The 27,233-nt window shown below is 43.8% G+C and overlaps 1 protein-coding gene across 1 annotated transcript in view; it reads left to right on the top strand.

Annotated features, from left to right (window-relative positions):
• The window catches only part of LOC114279333 (heptahelical transmembrane protein 4), a 38,892-nt gene extending 12,211 nt beyond the window's left edge, over positions 1-26,681 (top strand). The window contains exons 3-4 of the mRNA XM_082912409.1: positions 24,854-25,166; positions 26,034-26,681. Of these exons, the coding sequence (XP_082768535.1) occupies positions 24,854-25,166; positions 26,034-26,681 (961 nt within the window). The remainder of the gene's footprint in view (positions 1-24,853; positions 25,167-26,033) is intronic.
• Positions 26,682-27,233: the final 552 nt, after the last annotated feature.

Here is a 27,233-nt window from a genome sequence, read left to right as displayed (position 1 = left end):
GATGATTGTAATCCCCTTCCCTACTTTTGCTGATCTACATGAAATGGGGGTGCAGATCGAGGATGCCTTAAAACAAGGCCTGATTGATAATGACCGAGAGCAATCCCGCAGAACTTTCAATCGAAATACTACCGCAGGCCCGAGTGGCGCTACAACTGCCAGGACCTCCGAAGTGAGTATGGTCACCACTAACCCTTCCCCAAGAACTACGGCAGCCACACCATTCTCCGGTGCATCCGGAAGCAACCCTCAAACAACCAAATACCCTCCCAGAAATACCAGAACCTTCGCTCCGCTTTATATGCCCCTATCCAAAGCTTTGGGGGTTTTGATCAGAAAAGGACATCTGAAGCCCCTAGAGCCGCGGCCCTTACCCAAAAGACTCCCCGCCGCCCACAATCCAGCCACGTATTGTGTGTTCCACCAGCAGCACGGTCATGACACCGACCTGTGCTTTCGATTGCGTCATGAGATCCAAGATCTCATTGATAATGGGGTGATTCTACCCCTTGAAAAACCTAATGTCACTACAAACCCTCTCCCCACACATAACCAAGCTCCACCACCCAAAAGAATCAATCTCATCCACATTGGGGTCGCATCCTACGATCCTAGTATCTATATCACACCCTCCTACCTGCCTAAGCCGGAGGTCTTCCTTCCTGATAGCATCGATTTGTGCATGATGGACGTCTCCATAACCCAACCCAAGCCAGTGGTGGTGACCATCAAGAAAGAGATTGTCAAGCCAGAGTCTGCGAAGTCTGGGAGTGATGTTGGAAATGCCTATAGTCCGAGTGACTACATTTCACCAACGGGCCAGAATAGACCAGATGTCGAATTTCCAGCCGGGGGAGAGCTGTGTGTAATCCAAGAGGACAGTCCAGGACAGGGAACGGATGATTTGACAGCTGTGGAAGAGGATCTTGCCAAGTTCCAGTTTTACGGTAACCAAGATCCAGAAGACCCAACCGTCAACTGGTTCGATTATGAGGAATCAGCTGAGGCCACGGGATGGTTGGACGATCAGCCAGATGTGGTAGGAGAGTTTCAGTCAGAACAAGGCCCGGCAGGGGCAGAAGCATCAATAGCAGCTGGGAAGGTCGAAGAACAGAATACATCGCCGGAGAGCGCCGGTGTCGAGAGTTTCGCTCAGGAATGGAGCATTTTGAGTACAGGGATCATTGAGCAATCTACTGCGTTGACACAGTCAGAACAGGGAAGATTCGAAGATTCTGAGAGGATCAGGAAGGCAAAAGGCCACGTGGGGGTTGAGACTGCCACAAGTACAGAAATGAAGAATGCTGCGAGCATAGGGATAAAAGGTACTGCAAGTATCGGGACAGTTATGCCAGAACCAGACAGATGCCTGTCGGCTGCAGATGGTATGTGGTGGGAAGACGATGATCTATGTCTTGCCCACACGGACGAGGATTAGGAAGGTAACCAACCAAATGATACCTAGTATATCGGCGAAGTCGATCACATGACTAGGAGTGGACGGTACTTCAAGCCTCCACACCTAGATCAACCGGAAGCGTCGGGAAAGGATAAGGAGGCAGAGAAGCAAAAGGAAAAGCAACTCGAAGATGAGGCCGTATTGAGACAATTGAAAAAGATACAAGCAGACATCTCCATCTGGGGACTGCTTATGGCTTCTCAAGTACATAGACAAGCCGTCCTTACAGCCATGGACAAAGCCAAGCTTTCCATAGACACCACGCCCGAACAGCTGGTGGGCTTAGTCTTTTCGGGAGGAAGTTCCCCAGCATTGAGTTTTTCAGACAAAGAACTGCCACCTGAGGGTGCGAACCATAACAAGCCACTCTACATCTCTGTGGAGTGCAGGGATAAATGGATACCCGTGGTGCTTGTCGACACGGGGTCCGCCATCAACGTCTGCCCGGCAAGGACAGCTTATGCGATTGGTTTGAAAGTCGCGGATTTCGTGCCAACTGCCCAGGTAATTCGGGCGTATGACAACACAAGCCAGGAAGTAATGGGAACAGTTAAGATTCAAACAAAGGTTGGGCCGGGACAGCACGAGATAGATTTCCATGTCTTGGAGGTTCCTACAACGTTTAACCTGCTTTTGGGGCGGCCGTGGCTGCATCAGGTAAAGGCGGTCTCCTCTACCCTGCATCAAGGGGTGAAATACCCCTATGGGAAGGGAGTAGCCATTGTCTTCGGAAATTCATCAATTCATCCGCCGCCAGAAGTATCCACGCCTGTTCTAGAAATTAAACACGGCATGGAAGATGTGTTCATATTAGGTTTTACCTTGGCTGAGGCTCGAGTTGTACAGGACATCATGGCAGCTAATGAAGGGGTATATGTCAGTGCCCAAGCAGTCTATCTCATGAACAAACTCCAGCACATCCCCGGGATGGGATTGGGCAAGAGCGGCCGAAAAGGGGTCGCAACATTGGCCGAGGTACCGCATAACCCTCATACCTTTGGTTTGGGCTACCTACCCACCAAAGAGGATTGGATAAGGAAAGGAAAGGAAATGGCCGGAAGGGCCAGAGCGAAACAGATGGGGAAGCCCTTTGACTTAATGCACCAGCCCATTCGGGGGACCCTAAACGGACGCTTCGTCCGGGAAGGGGAGGACTTTCCGTTCTGTGGCTTCCCAGAGCCGTGGCTCAACGCGGAGAAGAAGCGCGTACCAGGGTTTGAGATCTTCTTTGATTTACAGTTACCTGAGGATGACATTGCCGAAGGGCAGGCAGATCTATCGGCTAAGGCTGAGCAAAGTAAGGAAGTGCAGTTTGAGGACGCTGAAAATGAAATGGGGGCGGCGCTGGCGTGTCCGCTTTCAGATCCTCCGATCGAACAGAGGTGCTTGGGGGATAGCTCCGCGGTATGTGTGATTGGGAATGAAGCGGCTGTGGGTCTACCATCAGCTATTTTGGATGCGTCCATCGCACCTTCTCTCATCTGGCAATATGAAGAAGGCTTTTTATCTAGCAGCACCTGGTCAGGTAGTGAGCCAGAATCTGATTCCACCGAATCTTGTGCATCGGAATCAGGTTCCAGCTCAACTGAGTCTGAGTCCGGTATTCCTGGGGGTGATAACCCGGATGCCACAGTCCTGTCTAGGTCGTCATTTTCATTTTCTTTTGAGTCTGTTGTAACAGAGGAATCCGACGGCTCGGAAGTATTTAATGAGAACGACGTGGATGTGGTTTCGGAGTATTTTTCTGTGCCTTTGATTTATTGCTTAAATCAGGATTTTCAAAATTTTGATGAAAACGACGAGGAAGAAATTCCTCCGGTTTTGCAACGGTTAATTGATCAAGAGTAGGAAAGATTTGTTAAATCCTTAATGGATGAAATCACTGCTGTGAATGTTGGTACTGAGAAGGACCCGCGGCTGGTCCAGATCGGGTCCACGTTGTCTTCTGAGGAACGCGAGCGTTTAGTCGCTTTATTAAAAGATTTCAAAGATGTTTTCGCGTGGTCCTACGAAGACATGCCTGGAATCGATCCTGAGATTGTACAGCACCGGATCCCTCTTGATCCCGAGGCCCGACCTGTCAAACAGAAGCTCAGAAGGATCCGCCCTGATTGGGCCCTTAAGATCAAGGAAGAGGTCACCAAGCAAATTGATGCAGGCTTCCTGCTGGTATCTGAATACCCGACTTGGTTGGCCAACATTGTTCCGGTGCCGAAGAAGGACGGCAGAATTCGGGTCTGTGTAGACTTCAGAGATTTGAACAGGGCCAGTCCGAAGGACGACTTTCCCTTGCCGCACATTGATGAATTGGTAGATTTCACGGCAGGACACGCCTTGCTTTCGTTTATGGATGGCTTTTCAGGCTATAATTAGATAGTAATGGCACCCGAAGACCGGGAGAAGACTGCATTCACTACCCCGTGGGGTACATATTGTTATAGAGTGATGCCATTTGGGTTGAAAAATGCTGGAGCTACTTATCAACGGGCAGCAACCACGATCTTGCATGATATGATCCATAAAGAGGTCGAGGTGTATGTGGACGACATGATTGTCAAGTCCAAAGAAAGAGAAGGCCACTACACCGCCTTACAAAAATTCTTCCAAAGGATCAGAGAGTTTCGGCTGCGGTTGAATCCCCAGAAGTGTACTTTTGGTGTTACAGCAGGGAAGATGCTAGGGTTTCTGATTACACAAAGGGGCATCGAGGTCGACCCTTTCAAAATTAAGGCCATCTTAGAAATGCCACCACCGAGGACTGAAAAGGAGGTGCGAGGTTTTCTAGGTAAAGTGCAATTCATAAGACGGTTTATCTCTAAATTAACCTTGACTTGTGGACCACTTTTTGGTCTCCTGAAGAAAGGAAAGAAGTTCCAATGGGACGGCCGATGTCAAGCAGCTTTTGAACAGATCAAAGAGTATCTACAGAACCCGTCCGTGTTGTCACCGCCAGAGCTGGGGAGACCGTTGATATTGTATCTTTCGGTAACTGAGACCACCATGGGCTGCATGCTCGTGCAAGAGTCAGAGGACAGAGTGGAAAGGGCCATCTACTATCTGAGCAAGAAGATGCTGGATTACGAGACCCGCTATACACCACTGGAGAAGGCTTGTTTGGCCTTGGTATGGGCTACCAGGAAGCTGCGGCACTACCTGTTAGCTCACTCTGTAATGTTGGTTTCACGTTTGGATCCCATCAAATATCTTTTCGAGAAACCAGCACTACGGGTAGGCTAGCCCGTTGGCTGCTATTGCTTTCTGAATTCGACTTGAAGTATGTAACACGCAAGTTAGTGAAAGGAAGAGCGGTAGCAGAGTTCCTTGCGGACCACCCGATTGAGGGGGATGAAGCGGTTGAGTACCTATTCCCAGATGAAGCCATTCTGCACATCGAGGATGAAACTTGGACGATGTACTTTGACGGAGCGTCAAACCAGTATGGGTATGGGATAGGGGTGTTGTTGATAGCGCCTGACGATTCCCGTATCCCTTTAGCATTCAAGCTCCAGTTCAAAGTCTCGAACAATGAGGCAGAGTATGAGGCATGTATTGCTGGTCTGGAAGCAGCCCTAGAACTAGGGGCAAGACGGTTGGACGTCATTGGGGACTCGAACCTTGTTGTGTCTCAAGCAAAAGGAGACTGGAAAGTCAAGGAGGAAAGGATGATAATTTACCACCAAACCTTGGATTTGTTAATTCCTCGGTTTGAGAAGCTAAATTTCACCCACCTCGTAAGAGAGAACAACAGGTTCACCGATTCACTAGCAACTCTATCTTCCATGATAGACATCCCGTCCGGAGTCCGGATGCGTCCGGTCATTATTGATCAGAAGTTTGCGCCAGCATACGAGTCAATTTCCGCCATAGATGAGGCTCAAGACGACAACCCCTGGTATTACGATATTTGGAACTTCTTGGAAAAGGAGACGTATCCACTAGGGGCAAATGCCAAGGATAAGAGGGCAATCAGAAGAATGGCTGTTCAGTTCATCATCTACGGGGGTAAGCTGTACAAAAGGGGTCATCTGGGAATGCATAAGCTCTGTGTAGAAGCTGAAGAGTCGAAGCGCCTAATGGAGGCCATCCATGGAGGGGAGTGCGGTGCGCACATGAATGGAGTAATGCTGGCCAGAAAGATCCTCAGACAGGGCTACTACTGGTCAACCATGGAGGAGGATTGTATCGGCTTTGTTCGGCGATGCCACAAATGCCAGATCCATGCAAACCGTATGAACATCCCACCGTCCAAGCTATACAACATGACGTCCCCGTGGCCATTTTCCGTTTGGGGAATTGATGTGATCGGAGCTGTTACCCCGAAGGGGTCGAACGGACATGAGTATATCCTGGTAGCGATAGATTATTTCACAAAGTGGGTCGAGGCCCAATCATACGCGGTGTTGAAGGCGTCGCACGTCGCTAAGTTCATCAGAAACAACATCATTTGTCGCTACGGGGTGCCAAACGAGATCATTTCGGATAATGGATCCCACTTTAAGAAAGAAGTGGTCGACTTGTTGGAAAAGTATAACGTGGCTTTTCATAAGTCATCTACGTACCGGCCGCAAACCAATGGAGCAGTTGAGGCCGCCAACAAGAACATCAAGCACATACTCCGGAAAATGGTGGAGACCTACCGAGATTGGCCAGATAAGTTGCCGTTTGCTCTGTGGGGCTACAGGACTTCAATTAGAACTTCTACCGGAGCGACTCCGTATTCATTAGTTTATGGAATGGAGGCCGTTCTACCTATTGAAATTGAAGTTCTGTCTTTATGGGTATTGGCTGAGTGTCAGATAGCTGAGGCAGATTGGCAGCAGAGCAGGTTTGAGGAACTCATGCTCTTTGATGAGAGAAGGCTGAAAGCACTGTACCACGTCCAAAGTTATCAACGCAGAATTGCGCGGGCTTTTAACAAGAAGGTTAAGTCCAGAAATCTAAAGGAAGGGGATTTGGTGCTCAAGGACAACCGAGCTCCCATCCACGACCCGAGGGGCAAGTTCAGACCCAATTGGACTGGTCCTTACATCATCAAAGCTATCTGGTCAGGTGGAGCTGTGGTTCTGATGGACTTAGATGGCTTGGAATTCTCCCAACCGATCAACATGGACAAGTTGAAGAAATACTACCCTTGAGAGGCTCGCTAGGCCGAAAACCCGAAAGGGCGACCTAGGCAAAAGTCAGAGCACAAAAAATTAGAAAATATAAAAACTGAGCTCGCAAGGCTGAAAACCCGCAAAGGGTGGCCTTGGCAAAAGTTAGAGCGCAAAAGGAGAGTGAAAATACTCGAGCGAACCTAAGCTGGAACTATGTAAGGCTTGATTCCCATCCTTGGGATACGTAGGCAGCTTCATCTTGAAGTTCAGCCATAACACTTCCCCGATCAACTTTGTCCATTCGATCATCTCAGTCATCTTTGTCTATCAGCATTCGTTGGAATCCCCAGTACAGTGCTACTCAGACTAGGGGCAACTTTCTGTTGTTGTGCAGTGCTGCGGCGCTCTTCAGACTAGGGGCAACTTTCCAGTTGCGGGGATCTGGGGTTGTGCATCTTAGTGGCAGATCTCAGGCGTGTCCAGTTCTGATCGACATCAAAAATGTTTTTGAGAAGTTTTAATAAAGCCGATTTCATTCAAATAATCTTTTTACAACTTTGACCATTTTTGGACCAAACGGAAAATTTTCAGTACCACAACTTTCAATTTCATTGATTTCAAAACAGAGTTCTCCCGCTCATGCATACAATTGAAGTTGCTTTTTATTACATTCATAAAGAAAACTTGAAAGTACTAATAAAGCAATAAATCTGGGGCATAATCAAGTCAGGTGTTCCTGCGCCCCCTCCCAGAGCTGGTCGAAGCCTCTGATGCCAAGCTGGGCCCAATCTGTGCTTCTTCGTTAAGCCAATCCACGCACTCGTCAGATAAAGTGCAACTGAAAGTAAGAGCGGGGGCCAGGAGTTCTCTCATCCTCCACGCGGTGGCCTGCCAAGCAAGCTGTGCGCCTCGGGCTGGGAATGCAGCAGGATACTCTATCCCCTCTGGCGGGCAGGTCTGATCATGGCCAAATTGGCGTCGAATCCGAAATGGGAAATAGAATACACAGTGAGTGAGACCAACCAATTGAATCCCAGTCTGCCGGGGCATGTTGTAACTCATTGCCGGGAGGTTCAGCCAAGGGCACCGCCAAGCAATACGGTCTGCGGACAAACGGCACATCCAAGCGAACCACCATCCCTCATCCAAGGCATTGACTAGATGGTGCCGGAAGAAGTAGCCGCGAGCTGAATATGCTGGGCAAGAGTCCACAACCTGCAGTTTGTCCATCAACCATACCTGGGAAGGGATGAAAAATGAGAGAGTAAAGAATAGAGAGATGTACGATGAGAGAAAAGTGAGGATGGGGTTTTTGTGAGAAAAGACCGAGCTTGAGGGCCGAGTGATGTGAGCAAAACATAAATGCGAGATTGGGTGGGAAACATTACCTGCAGTAGTAGTGGACTTCCTGCTAATCTGGTCGTCTCATGGCGATAAAAGGCGTCTAAGCCCATTAACGTTTCGGCCAGAGTCATAGCAATACAGCTCTTGCCCTCCCTCAAGCCTTGGGCAACCTCGATCAGCCGGACACTAGCCCCTCCAGAGCCTGAGACAAATAGAAAATGGGATAGCATGCACAAACAGAGGGCGTGTCGCCGGAAGCCTTGCCAGTGATGGTTGTTGCGATCACCAACATCAGAAAATCGAGTGGCCAAACTCGGAATGTCCAGCATCCCGTCACAAATTAGGGACCGAGCATCACGCATGCTGAATCCGCACATGCGCCCTAAGGATTGGGCATGACCAAAATTAAGTTGGGGCAGGAGCTCCTCTTCGCGCTCGGACTCCATTAAGGCTCGAAAATCTTCAAAGGTAGGACATATCTCTTGCCCGGTGAAGCTAAAGACATGCGTCACCGGATTCCAAAACCTTGCCGCGGCATAAAGAAACGGGCGGTGCAATGGGGTGCGGCCCAGAGTGAATAGTGCATTTATGCCAAAACCCCGGAAATTCACTTTTTCCGAGCCATCCAAGCTAGCAATCCAAGCTGTGAGATTTTGAGCAAGAAACCCTTCCATTGGAGCAAATCAGTGTGAAAATGAGAAAAACTACGGAGCGGGGATCTTTTGAAGGAGATAAGGTTGAGTGGGGGACAGGTGTCAACATTCTGGTGATCCCATCATTTAGTGCCGGCCGGCCAAACTTTTTGCCGACCGGCCATAATAGTTTGCCGACCAAACAATTTTATGGCCGGTAGCCATTCTTTGCAGCCGGTGGTCTCTACCCCAAGCCGATGGGCTTCCTTCTGGTTTCCTAAGCTGCTTATGCTAGGCATCGGGGAACTTCACCACCTCGAACCCCTCCCCGGCGATCGATTCTTGCGAGGGCACGCCTGTCTGATTGACAAGTTATTATACATTTGCTTATCAAGTTGTATTCCACTCTTCTTGAGTTTTTGATTTGTTTATCGAGTTGTACTCACGCTTGTTTGGTCCTATTATGCCTTTGTACATTTTCTTATCGAGTTGTAAGTCGGTTCACTACCTGATTATTACGATGCAAATTTCCAAAGTAAAATTCGTTCACATTGTGGTGTGATACCTTGCGATGCGATGCACAGAAAGTCCACAAATGCAACATCTTTTGAACAAAATGGATTGTTTCATTCCCATCACGTGTTTTGCAAAATGTGTAACCTTGAAAAAGAATAAAACCTGCCTGAGGCAGTGCAATGTGCTTAAATTACTAGTAAAAAGAAAGTAAAGCATAGAGTGACAAGGAAGCAAAGTATCAGAATTGATAACAGTGAAACTCCCCTTGCGGTCAACGCACCTTCCGTACCTTTGTTCGGGTCAACGACGCGTTTGCGCACCTTCGTTACTTTAAACCATGTGAGGACGCGCACTTTTGAAATGTGAACCTTCGAGTTGACCTCAGGCCACAACTTCTGCGAACAATGCTCGATGCGTGCGAAGAATGTCCCGCCCTGTATCCTTTTTATGCCTTGTGAATTCCATAAGTTGTTTCAATCATGCTGTGTAACGATACCTTTCATTACTTGCGTAGACCGCATGTTCATTACATTACCTGCGTAGACCGCATGTTTGTAATCATCTCTTTACTTGCGTAGACCGCATGTTAATTACATTACCAGCGTAGACCGCATGTTTGTAATCATTCTTTACTTGCGTAGACCGCATGTTCATTACATTACCTGCGTAGACCGCATGTTTGTAATCATCTCTTTACTTGCGTAGACCGCATGTTAATTACATTACCTGCGTAGACCGCATGTTTGTAATCATTCTTTACTTGCGTAGACCGCATGTTCATTACATTACTTGCGTAGACCGCATGTTTGTAATCATCTCTTTACTTGCGTAGACCGCATGTTAATTACATTACCTGCGTAGACCGCATGTTTGTAATCATTCTTTACTTGCGTAGACCGCATGTTAATTACATTACCTGCGTAGACCGCATGTTTGTAATCATTCTTTACTTGCGTAGACCGCATGTTAATTACATTACCTGCGTAGACCGCATGTTTGTAATCATTCTTTACTTGCGTAGACCGCATGTTAATTACATTACCTGCGTAGACCGCATGTTTTGATTGCGTAGACCGCATCTTTATTAAATTCTTTACTTGCGTAGACTGCATGTTAATTACATTACCTGCGTAGACCGCATGTTTTGATTGCGTAGACCGCATCTTTATTAAATTCATTACCTGCGTAGACCGCATGTTTTGATTGCGTAGACCGCATCTTTATTAAATTCATTACCTGCGTAGACCGCATGTTTTGATTGCGTAGACCGCATCTTTATTAAATTCATTACCTGCGTAGACCGCATGTTTTGATTGCGTAGACCGCATCTTTATTATTTTCATTACCTGCGTAGACCGCATGTTTCGTTTGGGTAGACCCCATATTAATTTCATTGCTTGCGTAGACCGCATGTATTGCTTGCGTAGACCGCATAATTTGTTGATTTCATTACCTGCGTAGACCGCATGCTTATGATCAATTTCGTTACCGGCGTAGACCGCATGCTCCACTTACATGTTTGTATTTCCACAGCATTGTTATGCTTCCCACTTGCTTTGCGCTGTCACGCATTTCGAGTATACTACTATGCATGTTGCTAACGATATTGTACCTGTTAAGTTTTTTTTCTTTTCAGGCACGATATTGTATGTACGGTTCATTTGAGGTTGGTGCAACCAGACGAGCCGCACAGGTATTGTATCTCCCGAGTGAGACGTATTGAGAATTGCATAATTCTCTTACATCCTTTCTGCATTGTAGTGTAGTTCGGTGTATGCTAGCTTAAAACTGTCGCATGTATGCTTCGTTACAGCTTTCTTTGCATGATCATAAGTTATGTCCGGCTCTGTGCATTGTCTTGCATTTTGCCCTTGCCTTCGGGCGCATATCTTGATTGTCTTGCATGTTTGTCTAAGTCTTCGGCCTTGTCAAAAATGGGTCGTCTCTGGGCTTTGACATTCACTCCCGTCATTGTTATGACTTTCGAGTTCTGTCAAAGAGGGGCAACTGTAGACACCCCATTTTTGACCGTCCTCGAGACTTGGACGTCACCGCTTGGAACACTCGGTGTTTATTCATGTTGTGTTCGTTTGGAGTTCCCGGAGGTCTCGGCTCGCGCGCCCTGCCTCAGGATCTTCGAACTCGACCGTTTAGTGTCTGGTTTCACACCGAACACTTGGGTTTTGCCTTTGAAGGGCAGGGAATGCCTTGTGAGGCATCCCCACACACCACCGGCAGTGGCTAGAGGCCACCGGCTGGTCTTTTGCTTCCATCGGCACCATTTGTTGCCGGTCGGCACATTTTATTGCCGGTCGGCACATTTTATTGCCGGTCGGCATAGTTTGTTGCCGGTCGGCACTCTTTTTTGTCGAAATAACATTTTTGGGCAGCCGACCACTATTCATCCAGTTTATGGAGATATTTTGTGCCAGCTGTGATAGCTGGCACCAACTCTGCCTCCCTCCATACATGTGTATGGAGGGATCTCCCTCTAAGCAAGCTTGTTGTATAAGCTTTGCAAGAGGCAGTCTTATAAGAGGAAGGGCTCTCCTCTTTGATCTAGGTTAGAAAGTTAGAAGCAAAAACCAGAGCTTAGAGATATAGATACATTCTATCTCTATATCTCCCTCTCTCTCCTCCTTTGTGTGTGTTTCCTTGGCCTAAAGGTGGATTTTACCTTACTTTTGCACCATTACACACACTATTACACCTTACTCCGAGATTGAGGGACTTGGGGGGTTGATTCTTGAGTTTTTGGACTGATTTTGATCAAAAGAAGAGGGCTAGACCACTTGTTCTTCAAGGGTTCTTCAAGGGTGAGCATCTTGCTTTATATTCCCCAAACTTGCAATAGTCTTTTACCTATCTTGCTTGTTGATTTAGCTTTTGTGTATAACATAAAAAAGGCTTATATTTTCATGCTTTAGAATTTTCATTAAGGTTGTTTTGTGTTTTGAGTGCAAACTCACCCTATTAGGCCTTGTTTGGCCCCTTTTGTTGCCCTTTTGGTAAGGTTTTGTTTACTTCAGTGTTTTGATCTCTTCACCACTGAAAATCAGTGTATTTTTAGTGGTAAAGAAGGTGGTTTGAAGTCTTGCATAGGGGAGGGACACCCCTCTCCCTTCATTGTCATGTTTCCTTACATTTTGGCCTAAAAGGGTAGCATGTATGTTTGATCATCTTGAGCCTTATTTCAGAAGTTTTTTTGGATGTTTTAGGTCATATGTAACCTCTGTTTTTGGCCGGATTTGTGCCTCCTTGTATGCTTGTAGTACTTGCTTTGCATTGCTCCATTTAGCTTGGAAGTGCACCTCATGATTAGACCATGATTTTTGCATGGGTTGGCTTGGTTCCATGAAGATGTTAGCACTATTTTTCCATGCTTGAAGTCTGTTGGCTATCCATTTGGTCATGTTTGACATGTTTGATATGGTTGCTTTGCATTTTGGCTTGTGAGCCCTCAAGTATATGAGTCACAAGCATGCCTTAGTTGGTCCACTTTAATGAGTTGAAGTTGTTTGCCATGTTATTTCAGTCCCTAAATCATGTTTGCATGTTTGCATTTATGATCTCTTTTGTGCCTTGAGGGTGTGCCCTTTTATGTCTACATTTGAGCCTTGGTGCATACACTCCTTTGGAGTCATTTTAGCTGCCATGTTAGGAGGGTTTGGGGTCCTATTTTGTCTGCAAAAACTCTGTTTTTACTTGTCTAAACCATGCCATGATTTGGTCTTGTTGTTGGAAATGAAGTGACCCTTTTGGTGCCTTAGCCTTGGGTCTATTGGCTTGCATGTTGACATGAGAGCTTGCCCATCATTTTGAGCACTTTTTGGTGCTGTTTTGAGGTGAATTAAGGCCTGCACCTTTATCACTTTAAGGCCCTCTTGCATGCTTGTCTCATGTTTGCTACATAATTGTTTCATAAATGTGTAGTCCCATGCTAACTTTATGGTAAATTGGTCCATGTTTGCATCACATTTGCACCTTGCATGCTTAGCATTGCATATTTGTCATGATAGTTCCATAACATTTGCCATGACTTGAATATTTGGCACCATGTTGCATTTGAATCATGTTCACATAACATGCATTGCATTGCTTGGTTTGGGGTGTCAAACCAAGTGTGAGAATCAAGGAACATTCATACTACAAGTGATGTAATGTGCTTTGATTCTCGGTCACCGAGGCCTTTGACTTCGACATGATAAGGCTTTAGATCTCATTTGTATGTTGCATGCATCTTTACATTAAGTGGCAAATTTGATCCCTTGGGCTATCATGCACCATTGATGGCTCGAGGATCGAAGGTCATACTTCCTTGAGTTCAAAGCATGATAGGATGTATGACCATGCTCACATGTGCCTGAAAACCCCATGCCATGCACTATCTGTTCTCTGTTTGCTGTCAAAACTGTCTTCTGCAGGAAGTTTCTGCCGACCGGCAGAATTTAGTGCCGACCGGCAATTACTGAAGTGCCAATGAGTCCAACAACAGCCGGTGGAAATTGTAGAGTGCCGGTGGGAATTCTGTCTGGCCGGTGGTGCTCTGCAGTGTGCAAGGAACCTGTTCTGGAGTTTTGGCGATTTTCAGAGAGACAGGGCAGTACAAACAGAGGTGGCAGGGGTACGGTACGGGTTTTTCGGGCGAGCCAAGTTCCGAGCATGCATCATCTCCGCATCCCGAGGCAGAGGTTGCGGCCACCCTCTTCTTTCTTTTGCATTCTTTCTTTTAATTAATTAGAAATTCTGTAATAATTTTATTTGCTTATTATTTGGGACTGTAATATTTATTTGTACCCTCCGAGTGAGGGCAATTATGTAATAAGTGTGCGTGAGTGTGTGTATGTCTTCCAACCTCACGTCTTTCTTCCCTTTTATTTACCTGCTTATGATGGTAGATTAGGGCATGTTTAATTTAGCATACCTTATGCTATGCATGCGTGCATTTATGCATTTGTACTGCATACATTAGGCTCGGTACATCACGCTAACTGCATTTGTACTTCAATTTACAAATCGAATATGTGATAATTGATCACATTACATATGCCATGCTTAGGTTAACCGAGCCTATCTAAATTGCATCCTGTATGTGTTGCATTAGGCAATTTAACATGAACTAGGACACGCACGTTTTGCTAACTAGTTTACTGTTTTGGCACGGAGTACGATGTAAGTATTTATGCTTTAGCATCTCGCATGTGTGTGAATGTTAACATGACAGTATGCTTGCCATGTGGCTAAATGCTTATGTGTTAAACTGTTTGAATGCCTGTGGGTGGAGGTTGGATTGTTTGAGTTGGAAAAACTCATTGAAATCCGTGTTTTAGCCTACTTGCGAGTAGCAAAATCTAAAGTATTTCTAAAGCAAACGGATATGCAATGTTTATTTCCAAATTAGGCAATCTAGTCTATACTTGTTTGCTGTGCGCACAACATAGCAATTCTAGGCTAATAACCGGAGTAAGAACACATAAATATTTTCAAAACAGAATATCACGGTTAGTAGAGGCCGGTCTTCGGACCGGGCGAAAGGGGGTGCTCATAGCTGACCTTCCCCGATCGTACCCAAGTTCCCGAGCCGAGGCAACTTTGGTGATGACGGACATGTGGCCTTCGGCACCGAGTCAGGGTTTCGTAAATTTCCCCATTTTAAAAATATTTAGGTGGCGACTCTGTATCTGGCAAAGCAGTCCATGTTTGGCACTTCTTTTCAAAAAAAAAAATCTGTTTTCTCACAAACGATTTGCCAGATTTGGACTCTTTGGTTCAGATTAAGAACCGATACCCAAATCGAGTCCGAGCTGTAGCGAGGTCCCCCCTGCGGACTTGTTACACGCGGGGCAATGGTTCGACGATGTCAAGTCCCCATTGGGCGAACGACCAACGACTGGTTATAGAGCTTAATTCTTCAGCAGGCGGATGGGTTAAAGGAGAAAACTTCTAGCACTGTTCACATTTCTTTACGTAATATTCGACATCAGCTCTCATTGTCGGCCAATAATATCCCTGTGTCACAGCTCGATGAGCCAAAGAGCACCCACCAGAATGGGCCCCACAACTACCTTCGTGTATTTCGTTCAGGTGTTCGTTGACTTTATTCGGATGAACGCATTCTAGGTACGGACCAGAAAGGGATTTTTTGTAAAGCTTTCCTTGCAGATCCAAGTAGTATTGCAGGGCTTTATTTCGCAGCTTATGCGCTTCTTTCTTATCCGACGGGAGCTGTTCGGAAGATTGGAATGCAGCAATGAAGTCCATCCAACTCGGTCCTGATTCTATGACATTGACCTGGACTTCCTCTGGAGGGCCAATGCTCGGCTTAGGGATGAAACCTACTTTAATTGTCCATTTAATCTCTGAGTTAATGGCAGAGGTTAGGCAAGCCAGGGCGTCTGCATGTGTATTCTGATCACAGGTTATTTGGTTCAATTCATGATGGTCAAATTTTGTTAGCAAGGAATTCTCCGTTTTCATGTAAGCTGTCATACAGTCGTTTTTGGCCGCGTACTCCCCTTTTAGCTGATTGATCACCAGTTTTGAATCGCAAAATATAAGCCAACGCCGAGTACCCAAGAGATGTGTATTCCGTAAGTCGGTTAGTAGGGCGTCGTATTCGGTGTCATTGTTTGATGCTTCGAAGCCGAGTTTGATAGCCTGCTCGATTATTGCTCCGTCGGGAGCCATGATCACTACTCCGGCCCCACTGCCGCGTTGATTGGATGATCCATCACAGTACAACTGTCAAATGTCCCCAACATATATTCTCCAGTTTGGCTTAGGTTGAGTTTGATTAGACTTGAAGTCGGCAAGACTCCCAGTGAATTCGGCCACAAAGTCGGCAAGCACTTGCCCTTTTATTGAGGTTCTAGGCAGAAACTGAATATCATACTGGCCGAGTTCAAAAGCCCACTTTGAAACGCGCCCTGATGCTTCTACACTACGGAGTACTGATCGGAGGGGGTAGTCCGTTAGTACCCCGATGGTATGCCCCTAAAAGTAATGCATCAGTTTTCTTGCTGCCATGACGAGGGCTAGGATGAGTTTTTCCAATGGAAGGTAACGTGTTTCGACGTCAACCATTGCCTTGCTCACATAATACACTGGTCGTTGCTCCTCAAGCTCTTTCTTTAATAGTACGGCGCTGACGGCCCGATCGAAAACTGCAAGATACAGAATGAGCGGGTCGCCTGCCGAAGGTGTTGTTAGGAGTGGAATGAAAGTCTTCAGACCGTTGAAAGTGTCTTCGCACTCAGAGGTACATTTAAAAGCTTTACCCTGCCGAAGGGTATGAAAGAATTGTCGGCAGCGATCTGTGGAACGACTAATGAACCTATTGAGTGCGGCGGCCATCCCCATCAACTTTTGAACCTCCTTCATCGATCGAGCGGAGATGAGTTCCAAGATTGCTGTGATTTGCCTCGTGTTGGCCTCGATTCCTCGGTGGTTAAAAATGTAGCCAAGGAATTTGCTTGATCCAATCTCAAATGCACATTTGGAAGCGTTTAGCTTCATTTTGTACTTGCGTAAAATGCCAAATGTCTTTTCCAGATCGGCTAGATGTGTTTGCTCTTCTTTAGATTTGACCACCATATCATCAATGTACACTTCCATAGTACGGCCGAGTTGCTCCTTGAGCATGGCAGTGACTAGTCGTTGGTAAGTTGCCCCTGTATTCTTTTGCCCGAAAGGCATAACCCTATAGCAATAGGTTCCTCTTGGGGTGAGGAATGCAGTTTTATCTTGGTCCTTTGGATGCATGGCAATCTGATGGTAGCCTCTGTAGGCATCCAGGAAGCTCATTCATTAATGATGGGCCGTGGCATCTACGAGCTGGCATATTCTGGGAAGGGGAAAGCAGTCCTTAGGACAGGTTTTGTTTAAATCTGTGAAATCAACACAGACACGCCAAGTCCCGTTTTTATTCTTTAGAACCACAGTATTCGACAGCCATATAGGATAGGTCACTTCACAGATTGCCCCGGCATCAAGCAACCGGTCAACTTCTTTAACAACGACAGCGGTATGTTCTACGGCTGATCACCGGTTTTTCTGAATAATCGGTTTGTATTTGGGGTCAACATTTAAATGGTGCTGCGAAACAGAAGGATCCACACCCGACATCTCATACGGTGTCCATGCAAATACATCAAGGTTGCTGAGCAAGAAGGAAATTAGTTGCTGCTTGTCGGTTTGATTCAAGGAGGCGCCAATCATGAAGAACCTGTTAGAATTTCCGTCAATTTCAACTCGATCCAAGGATTCCGTTGCCTTTTCATTTGGGAGCCGGCCAACATCGTTGAGGCTTTCTCGATCCGACGCCTCGATAGAATTTACTTCCAGTTCTCTTGGTGTCTTTGCAGTGAGAAGATAACATGCCTGCGCTGATTTCTGGGAGCCTCAAATTTGCTCGATGCCGCATTCAGTCGGAAAGAGAAGTAGTTTATGATATGTGCTAGGCACGGCCTGCATGGCATGTAGCCAAGTTCTTCCCATGATAAGATTATACGGCGAAGGCAGCTTGACAACCAAAAACTCTATATCCACTGATTGGGAGCCCGCCCAAACTGGTAGTGTGATTTTGCCCAACGGATATTCCAGATTTGCGTTGAAGCTGAATAGCAGATAAGGAGTCGGAGACAGGTTCGACTCGGTGAACCCGAGTTTGATGAAGGTCCTGCAATACATAACCTTCGAAGTACTCCCCTGGTCTTTGAGAATGCGTTCAACGGTGAATCGGTTTACTCATAGCTCGATGACAAGTGGATCAATGTGGGGGAGTGTTACGCCGATCAAATCAGAATCATTGAAAGTAATACTCGGAGTTTCATGGGGCTGTTTTGCTTGTGTGATTCGCTTTTGGGGGTCGAGATGCGACTGAATTGTATGTATCGCGGGTGACGTTGGCAGGCTGTATATCATATGGATTACGCCGAGTGGAGGCGAATCTTGCTGTAAAGCTACTGCTTTGGTTGAGTTGTCTCTTCGGACGTACTGCTTAAGCCGACCATCTTGTACCAATTCCTCAAGGCGATCCTTCAATGCATAAACAACTCTCGGTATCATGGCCGTGATCTTTGTGATACTCGCACCACCTATCCCGTCTCCTCGTGTCGGAAGGTCCCATCATTTTGGATGGCCATTTGAAGAACGAAAGGTGTTGGACTCTAGACATAACCGTCTTGATCGGCTCTGACAACTCCATATATTTCTTGTCCGTGCGCCTTGTGCGCTTGCTATCTTCTAGAAGTTGTTCACTAGCTTGATGGGGGCATTGGTCATTTGTTCGGCGCGAATCCCGTCTCTTGTCTCGTTTAGCCCGATTTCGTGGTTCAGGGCTCTGTGATGGTACAGAATTTATCAGTTGAACAATCTCAGAAGGGGCTGTCTAGTTGGCCTTGTTCCCGACTTTAACCCGCAGAGCGTCATCTTCTATTTTGTAGTATTCCTCGACTTTCTTCATCAACGATCAGACTATTTTAGGGGGCCTTCTAGTCAAGGAATTGCGGAGGGCACTATTAGGATGCAACCGTATTTTAAAGGCGATGATGGCCATGGAGTCGTTGCAGGCGTCATCCACAAGATTAAAGCATTCCCAATAGCGCGCCGAATACACTCGTAAGGTTTTCCCTGGTTGGATCTGCATTACCCAGAGAAAGTCGGCTTGCTTCGACTGGACCTCATTGGTGATGAATCTTGCCTTGAAGGATTTTTGTAATTGATGGAGGCTCTTAATCGGCGCCGGTTCCAACTTGCAATACCATCTGGCGGCCAATGGTCCCAAATTGCTTGGAAATATTCGGCACATGAGAGCCTCGTCGTTTGCATGCAGCGTCATGGCTTGCTTATAATGGCGGATGTGGTCGGTGGGATCTGATTTTTCGTCGTACAGGGTGAACAATGGAGCCTTGAACTTTTTTGGGTAGCACTGCCCTTGCGATCCGTCGCACAAAGGAGTTATGTTGATCCTCTTCATCTGAATCGTTTCTTCTTCTCTTATTTCGTGCACGCGGACTTCCCCCAGAAGAACTGGAGACCTCGACTCGCCCCTTCTTTTTGGGGTCTGGGGATAAGGAGTCAGAATCACTGTCACTACCTTGTCTCTGAGCTCGAGGTCATCGAACATCCTTTCTCAGTGGTTGTGCCAGGTCTTGGTGCACGGCCTGTTGGGATTTTGCCACCCCTAAGGCCAAATCCTGTCGAAGGTGCTCGTTTTCAACAATCATGCTCTCAAACCTTTGTTCGTTTCATTTCGTTTCGCTTTGCTTGTTCCATAATCACTTTCATTGTTTCATCAGCTGAGTTGAAGTTCAAGGCTCTTCGTGCAGTATTGTTTTCTGGTCCCAGCATGGTGCTTGGAGTTGTATCAACTTGTGGCATAAGGTTGTCAGTGACTATCGGAGGATCTTCCGTCACGCCCGCCATGGATGTGCTGAAGTATTCCCACAGACGGCGCCAATTGTGGGGATGAGGTTTGGAAATACTCTTTGATCCACTGGGACGCTCGAGATCCTCAGCTAGTGACCTGAAAAAGAATGAGCACTCCGGTCGGGGGTACCAGAATTAGCACTCCGACAGATAAGTCAGTGTATACTCTCTTGGTTACTTGTATCTTAAGTTAAGCATATTGGTTCTCACATACCTCTCTTTGGTTGTTATCCTTCTATTTATATACGCTCCTAGTCCTCAGGATAGGGCCCACTATTAATCCGTCGTGTGATTGCTCACTCAGCCCTTCTTTTGTCGTATTCCAACTTCCAATCGGCCCCTCGTTCAACTGGCTTTATGGCCGACTAATATATTTGACATCCAGAACGTACAAGACGGGGGCGAGTATAATATGTACCGATTGTCTAAATGTGTACTTGGCCTATCTGCATCCCCTTTTATTCGGCACCCACAGTTACTATTGAACAATTGAAATAGTTGATTTTTATTTTTTTAATTTTATTTTATATTTTCACGTTGCAGTGTGAATGCTCACATTAGTATGAGTTTATTATTTTTTTGAAACTAGTTATTAATTGTAAATTGTGAATATTCACATTGTATTTTTGTACAAGTTTTATTTTTATTTTTTGAAAGTTAATTGTTCGTTTTTGGTTTTTGTTACTACGCTTATTAGTTGAACAATCATTTTTGTTACCGTTGAACAATTGAAATAGTCAATTTTCACTTTTTTTTTTAATTTTGTTTTATATTTTTACGTTGCAGTATAAATGTTTACATTGGTATGAGTTATTTTTTTTAAGGCTAGTTGTATGTTAATTATAAATTGTGAACATTCATATTGTCTTTTGATATGTATTTTATTTTTTTGAAAGTTAGTTTTATGTTTGTTATTTATTGTGAACATTCACATTGTATTTTAATATGTATTTTGTTTTTTCAAAAGTTAGTTGTATGTTTATTGTTTACTGTAAACATTCACATTATATTATGATTTGTATTCAGATTTTTTGTTTCGTTATTTTTAAAATTTTCAAATTATGAAAAGGTTCAAAGTTCATAATTTGAGATTTTCTCGATGGAATACGAGAGGGATTTTCTCCATGAAATGAGAGACTACTGTTATGTATAAGTTTCAAAATGGAAATATGTGCAAAATATTAGAAATGATGATTTTGTTATATTACATTAAACAAGACTTAATGAAACTCAAAAAGAATATGAGTTAGATAGAATAAAATTGGTGCGGAGAAGTGTGTCTGAAGTTGGAGTTTCATAGGCTATTTAGGTTGTCTAATGATAAAGATGGATCACTCAAAGAATATGTTGAGAATAAAGGCAGCTCAGAGAATTGGGAATTTAGTTTTAGGAGGCCCTTATTTGAATGGAAGAAAGAGGAACTTCACAAACTCAATGAGATTCTTGGAGCTGTACCTATGTTGAATACATGTGTCAAGGATAAAGCTGCTTGGATGGCAACCAAAACAAGGCAATCTTTTGTGTCATTCTTATATAATTATGCTACTCTATCTTATGGTGAGCTAGTTAATTCTAGTAGATTGGTGTGGATCAAATATCTTCCACTTAAAAGTACAATTTTTTTGGGTGGCTTGCAGGGAAACATAAGGTTAAAACATTGATATTCTTGCAAAGACTTGGAATTCTAGATGGAAGTGCTTCTACATTATGTATTTTTTGCAAAGTTAATCAGGAAATAATAGAACATGTGCTTATTTTCTGTCCTATGGTTTGGAGAGTTTGGACTGATCTGTTGCAGTGGTGGGGGGTTCATTGGGTAGTGCCTGGATCAGTTGAAGGTCTTGTGCAGTTGTGGACAGGGAGTTGTTACAAGAATGCTGAAAAGAAGATTACGGTACTAGGTTTAGTCCTCATTCAACAGGGTTTGGGAGGGATAGATTGAGAGTAGACTTAACATTTGGCATAATTTGACTCTAAAAACTAACGCGAACGTAGTGACAACTCAAATTTTGGAGCAGCTACAAATTTTGGGGTTCACCATGATCTAAGGTAGATTTTGTAAAAATTTCGTTGTTTAGTCATCCGATTTGCAATTTGGCCATTTTGGATAGATTTGTTTTTGCCAATTTCTTCTTAAAAACAAATTTGATTTTGACTAGGTTTTTTTTCTACAAAATCCATCCTTTTGATTCTAGAATTCAAATTTGAGCCTAATCCAATTTTTCTCTGTTTCCTTCTTTATTTATTTTTTGGTGGGTAGTTTATTGACTTCCTTTGATTTAGAGGTGATTAGTAAGTAATTGACTTAATTGTTTGTTTCCTAATGCTTTTAGGGTTTGCTTTGCTCTCATTGTAAATAACGATGTAATTATTGGGACTAATCAGCGTATGAGTAATATTACTGTCACGACCCCAACCCGCCCCTAGTAGGATGGTGTCGTGATGGCCAGTAATTCGAGATTACCGAAGGCCAACTTTCAAAATTCACACACAATCAGAGTATAAATATATGGGGCTCACAAGTACGGAAGCAATATATACAAATACAAGTGGTCCATAAGAGCAGTGTGTAGATCAAATGAAATAGCATACATCTTTACATAGCTTTATAGCTTGAATACAAATAAAATGAAGTACAAAAATACATATTACATCTTGGAAAAAGTCTTCTCAAGCTGACATGTTCAAAATACATAAGCTTCAAAATTGCTGACATCCTCACTGTCGACATAACATGCATACAAAACACACATCTGGGCGTAGCCGACTTCTTGCTTGTTACCCACATACATACATAGGAAGGGTGAGCTTGGATACTCAGTGAATGGTACAAGTAATAAAGGGTTTAAATGAATGATACCCAAGATCCTTTCAAACAATACATAGTATATCCTTGTCAAAACCATACATAACATAGCTTAGCTTGACTTAAAATAAAACATCAACTGAACCTTGGTCTTTCAAAACTTACTTACTTACTTACTTAACATACGTCAACTTAAAACAAGGGGTGATGGCATTCCGGACAAAACAAAAGCATAGCCTCGGCATCGAGCACACCCGTTCATAGTTCGTCGGTGGCCGATATCTTAACAAGGGTGCTACTTAGGCTTAACGTCCCCTAGCACGAAAGGACGGTGCTACCTAGGCTTAAAGTCCCCTAGCACGGAAGGACTCTCAAAACAAGATGTGCAGTTGCATTATAGTCCCCTGACACTAAGGACTTTCAAAACAAGGGAATAATCGACCTGGAATCGATTAGACAAACCCACCCACACAAGGCAGTCGGTGGCAAGGGAGATATCTGAAACAAGGGTGCTACAAAAGTTTAGAGTCCTCTAGCACAAAGGACCTATGTTACAAAGGCCCGTAGCCCCCTAACATGAGGGTACTGCGAAAGTTTAGAGTCCTCCAGCACAAGGGACTTTCAAAACAAGATGTGCAGTTGCATTATAGTCCCCTGGCACTAAGGACTCTCAAAACAAGATGTGCAGTTGCATTATAGTCCCCTGGCACTAAGGACTCTTTTCCAAGAATGTCATCCGAAACAAAGCTTATACTTGATACATAAAATAGGGATATCATTCATGCTTAACAAATACTTTTATCAAAACAAGGCAAAGCTTTATCAAAACCTTATAACATAGCTTTATTAAAAATACCACTCACATAGCTCTTCGGACGTCGGGATCAAGGCAAAGGTCCAAGTCCTACAAACACATGGCAAAGTCTACTGAACGCACTTCACAAAACAAGTCTTACATGCATGCAAATGATCTTGGGAAAATATGCTGGAAGTCAAAACACTGTTTTACATGTCAGGAAGACAAGCTGTGTACCAACCAGGTCTTTGTCGAGGTCCCACACCTCCTGGCCGAGGTGTGGCTACCTAGGCTTCGGCGTGCGGCTGCATACCGAGGTGCGCACAAGACAAACTAAAGGTGTAAGTGATCATGCAAGGTAGGCCAAGGTGAGATACGATGCCTGGCCTAAGTGTGTGATCTAGGCAACAGTGATCTCGGCGACTACACTTAGGGAAGTGAGGTCAGGAGATTTGGGTTTCCACCCGTGAAGAACATGAAGAACATGAACATGAACACCATGAAGAACATGAATGCTAAAATCATAACTTCATTATTACAAAAATCTAGGATTTCATGCTATGAGTTCGAAATCATGGACCTGGGTACCCATACTTGAAAATCATATGAAAACAAACACAAAAACATGGATCTAGGCATGAGGTTTCGGATCAAAACATGACTTTTCTTGAAAAACACATAAATACTATTTTCTCTTTCCAAAACCGAAGTTCAAAGCAATGCATGGCTTACAAATCATATTCAATCATGCAATCCAATAACATGAACATGAAGAACGACAAGAGCAGAACAAGAATCTAACCTTAGAACACAGATCTAACGGTTCGATCTCTAGGGATCAAGCTTGGAAATCTACCTCCTCTCAAGAACTCCTCTTCCTTACCTAGAGCTTCTCTCTCCTCTTCAAAAACAAGGATATAACAAATGATAGGTTTTCTCCCTCTACCGGCTAACTTAACACTCAGCTCGGACACGTGGCAACGGCTGGTTGGCTCTCCTCAAAAAGGTGATAGATTGACAAGACAAGACTATGACAAGACAAGACTATGACAAAGTATATCTAACAAGCTACCTGGTAAGGCACTCCGGCAAGTGATGACATAGGCTAAGGACAAAGCTTCGACAACTAAGGTGACAATGACCTCGGCTAGGAAGGACAACACTTGACTAAGCTGTGCCACACCTCGGTCTAGGTCATACCACTCCAGGACAAGATCACTTAGGTGCAAATGTAACATCCCGGCCTAGATAATACACATCTCGGCCTTGGTGATGAACACCTCAGCCTAGATAATGACATCTCGGCCAATATGTCAGAGCGAAGGTGGAGGTCAAACAAAGGGGTTCCAAGATAATTCTAGACTGAAGATGACCTCGGCTTGGAATGATCTAGGCGTAACATGACCTAGGCTTGACATAACCTAGGCTTAACATAACTTAGGCTTGAGACACCAAGGGAGGAACAAAGCATGCACACAACAGTTAGGCAAATCACATAAACACAAAACAAGGCATGGACCTTACTTAGGAAAAACAAGTCATAAACATACAAATGCAAGCTCAATGAGTCATAATCATGCAAATGCTCATGAACATGACTAAGACATAAATGCAGGTTGTTACAATTACAGAGTTCTTACAGAGTTTTTCGCCATTGCAATTTTTTCTCTTACACGTTTTCGCTACATAAAAAAAAATCCAACATTTTGCATAATTTGAATCCAAAATACTTTCCCTATATGGCTATAGCTTATACATTACAAGCATTGATTTCAGGCATTTGATGGGATTCTTCATTTTCCTTTGCTTGACAATCTACACAACAATGAAAATTCCAAATGTGATAGACATTCACTCTCTGCAACAGTTATCAGACATGCTCAAAAGAATTGATCTGCAAAAGATTCAGGCACTGCTCAAGAATTGCATTGCTTCATTGCCAAACATGACTGACTTTCACAGATTAAAAGATGAGGATATACCTTCTGACTTGCTTTCCTCACTTTCCAGTTTGCATATTTCTCAACTACTTGCCAACTGTATGCCTGAGCAGCTCTCCATTTCCAATCACAGAGATGATTCTGTTCTGGTAATTTATATTTCTTTGTCATTGGTTTGTTTATGGTACTTTCATTGAGATTCTATATGAATAGAAAGTAATAATAATACAGAATGACATGGCAAGTTATGCAGTGTATCTCTCTCTCTCTCTCTCTCTCTCCCCCCCCACACACACACAAAATGGAATTAAAAGTTGAGTAATGCTAGATTGACTGCATTTGATAAATGCTATAATATATGATCATCTGTATTTTTATATCATCTTTTCTTACTTGTGTCAGTATTACATTGGAAATAGACATTAGTGATGGGACTTATTACATTAATATTGTGTTAATAAGTACAATAGTAAGCATAACATGATATAAAAATGTGGAGTGTGGCATTATTGTTACTCAGATATGATCTACAACATTACTCTTAGAAGTTTTAGTAAAATTTTTTTGAATAGAAGAAAACAATTAATTTGCATTCTTTCTTTCCCAAATGCATGCATTGTATACAAAATATTATTGAGAATACCAGCAACAATTGCTTCGATAGATTTTTTTTTTGTGGTTGATAAAATGATACCTAAGATTGACTATATCAAAAAGAAAACAAAATTAATTGGACATAATTTCAATTGAAAAAGATATGTTAGCAAAACTTAAGTATATAAACTTAATTAGTAATTTTACATATAACTAATAAATAAAAATACAAGTAAAAGGGTACCTCCTAGATTTCTGATCAAAGGCCTCAAATAGATTTGAGTCACCTCTGTTGTTGAGTTAATCACTTTAAGTCAAAAGGTCTAACAAATAAAGTAACCTATATTTTAAAAGCATCACACTCAGAATTCTATATATATTCTCTCTAAGAATAGACTTTTTCCATTTTGTGTTATATGCAGCATAGTGTAAAAGATGGCATGGCATCCCCATTGATGATTCAACAACCCATCACAAGATGGCCCTTCTTCGCCTTCTTGGGAGGAGCCATGTTCTACTTACTAGCCAGCAGCACCTGCCACCTCCTTGCCTGCCACTCGGAACGCCTTCGCTACCTCATGCTCAGGATTGACTATACTGGCATTGTTGTCCTCATAACTACCTCCTTCTATCCTCCTGTCTACTATACCTTCCTCTGCCAACCCTTCCTCTCTTATCTCTACTTGGCCTTCATCACATTGCTGGGCATTGGAACAATGATTTTCTCTTTCCTCCCGGCCTTCCAGAAGCCTTATTTCCGTTGCTTTCGCACTTCTCTTTACTTTGCAATGGGCATGTCAGGTGTAGCACCTGTGATCCACAAGCTGATGTTGTATGGAAACTGCTCAGAGGCAATCCAAACCACTGTCTGCGAGGTGCTAATGGGGGTTTTGTATGGGATTGGAGCTTTTATATATGTGATTAGAGTCCCTGAAAGGTGGAAACCGGGCAACTTTGATATTGTTTACAGCAGTCACCAACTGTTTCATGTGTTGGTGGTCGCTGGGGCTTACACACATTTCCATACTGGGCTGATCTACCTCAAGTGGCGTGACATGGAGCGGTGTTAGAGAACGAGTCGGTGATGATAATGATGATAGGAAGGGAAGTTTAATCATCATTCACAAGTAGATTATGGGATAAGAATACATGGAATGCACACTAATTAAAGTGAGTTGCATGTAAGCTATGAACTATGGGTCTTTCGAAAGATATGTCGTATCCGTATCGAGTACTTACTGGCGTGTGGTATCTCGTATGATTCTTCTGTATATGTATCGGATACATGAAATACGTACCCAAGTTTTTTTGTTTTTGATTTTTGACGTGCTGAGATGTGCCTAAGATATACCCAAGCCGTACTGTATTTTAATTGAAATAATATTTTCTTCTATTACTGAGATAAAACTTCTTTTACTAGACTATGATTTGTAAGTTATTTAATAAATTGACATTTAATTTTGATTTATACCTTTACTTTTGACATTAAATGTTAATTATAGGTTGGACCTTAACAAATTAAATCATTTAATTAATTTTTGTACTGCTATAAATTAAAAATAAATATTTTTTTACAAGCATATCAAGCCGTACTCGTATCCTTTTTTTTTTTTTTTTTGAAT

Source organism: Camellia sinensis, unplaced genomic scaffold, assembly GCF_055761805.1.
Source record: "Camellia sinensis isolate YWXY unplaced genomic scaffold, ASM5576180v1 Unanchor3, whole genome shotgun sequence".
Taxonomy (NCBI): Eukaryota; Viridiplantae; Streptophyta; class Magnoliopsida; order Ericales; family Theaceae; genus Camellia; species Camellia sinensis.
Note: the sequence above shows the minus strand (reverse complement) of the source record. Positions and strands in the feature narration are given on the sequence as shown.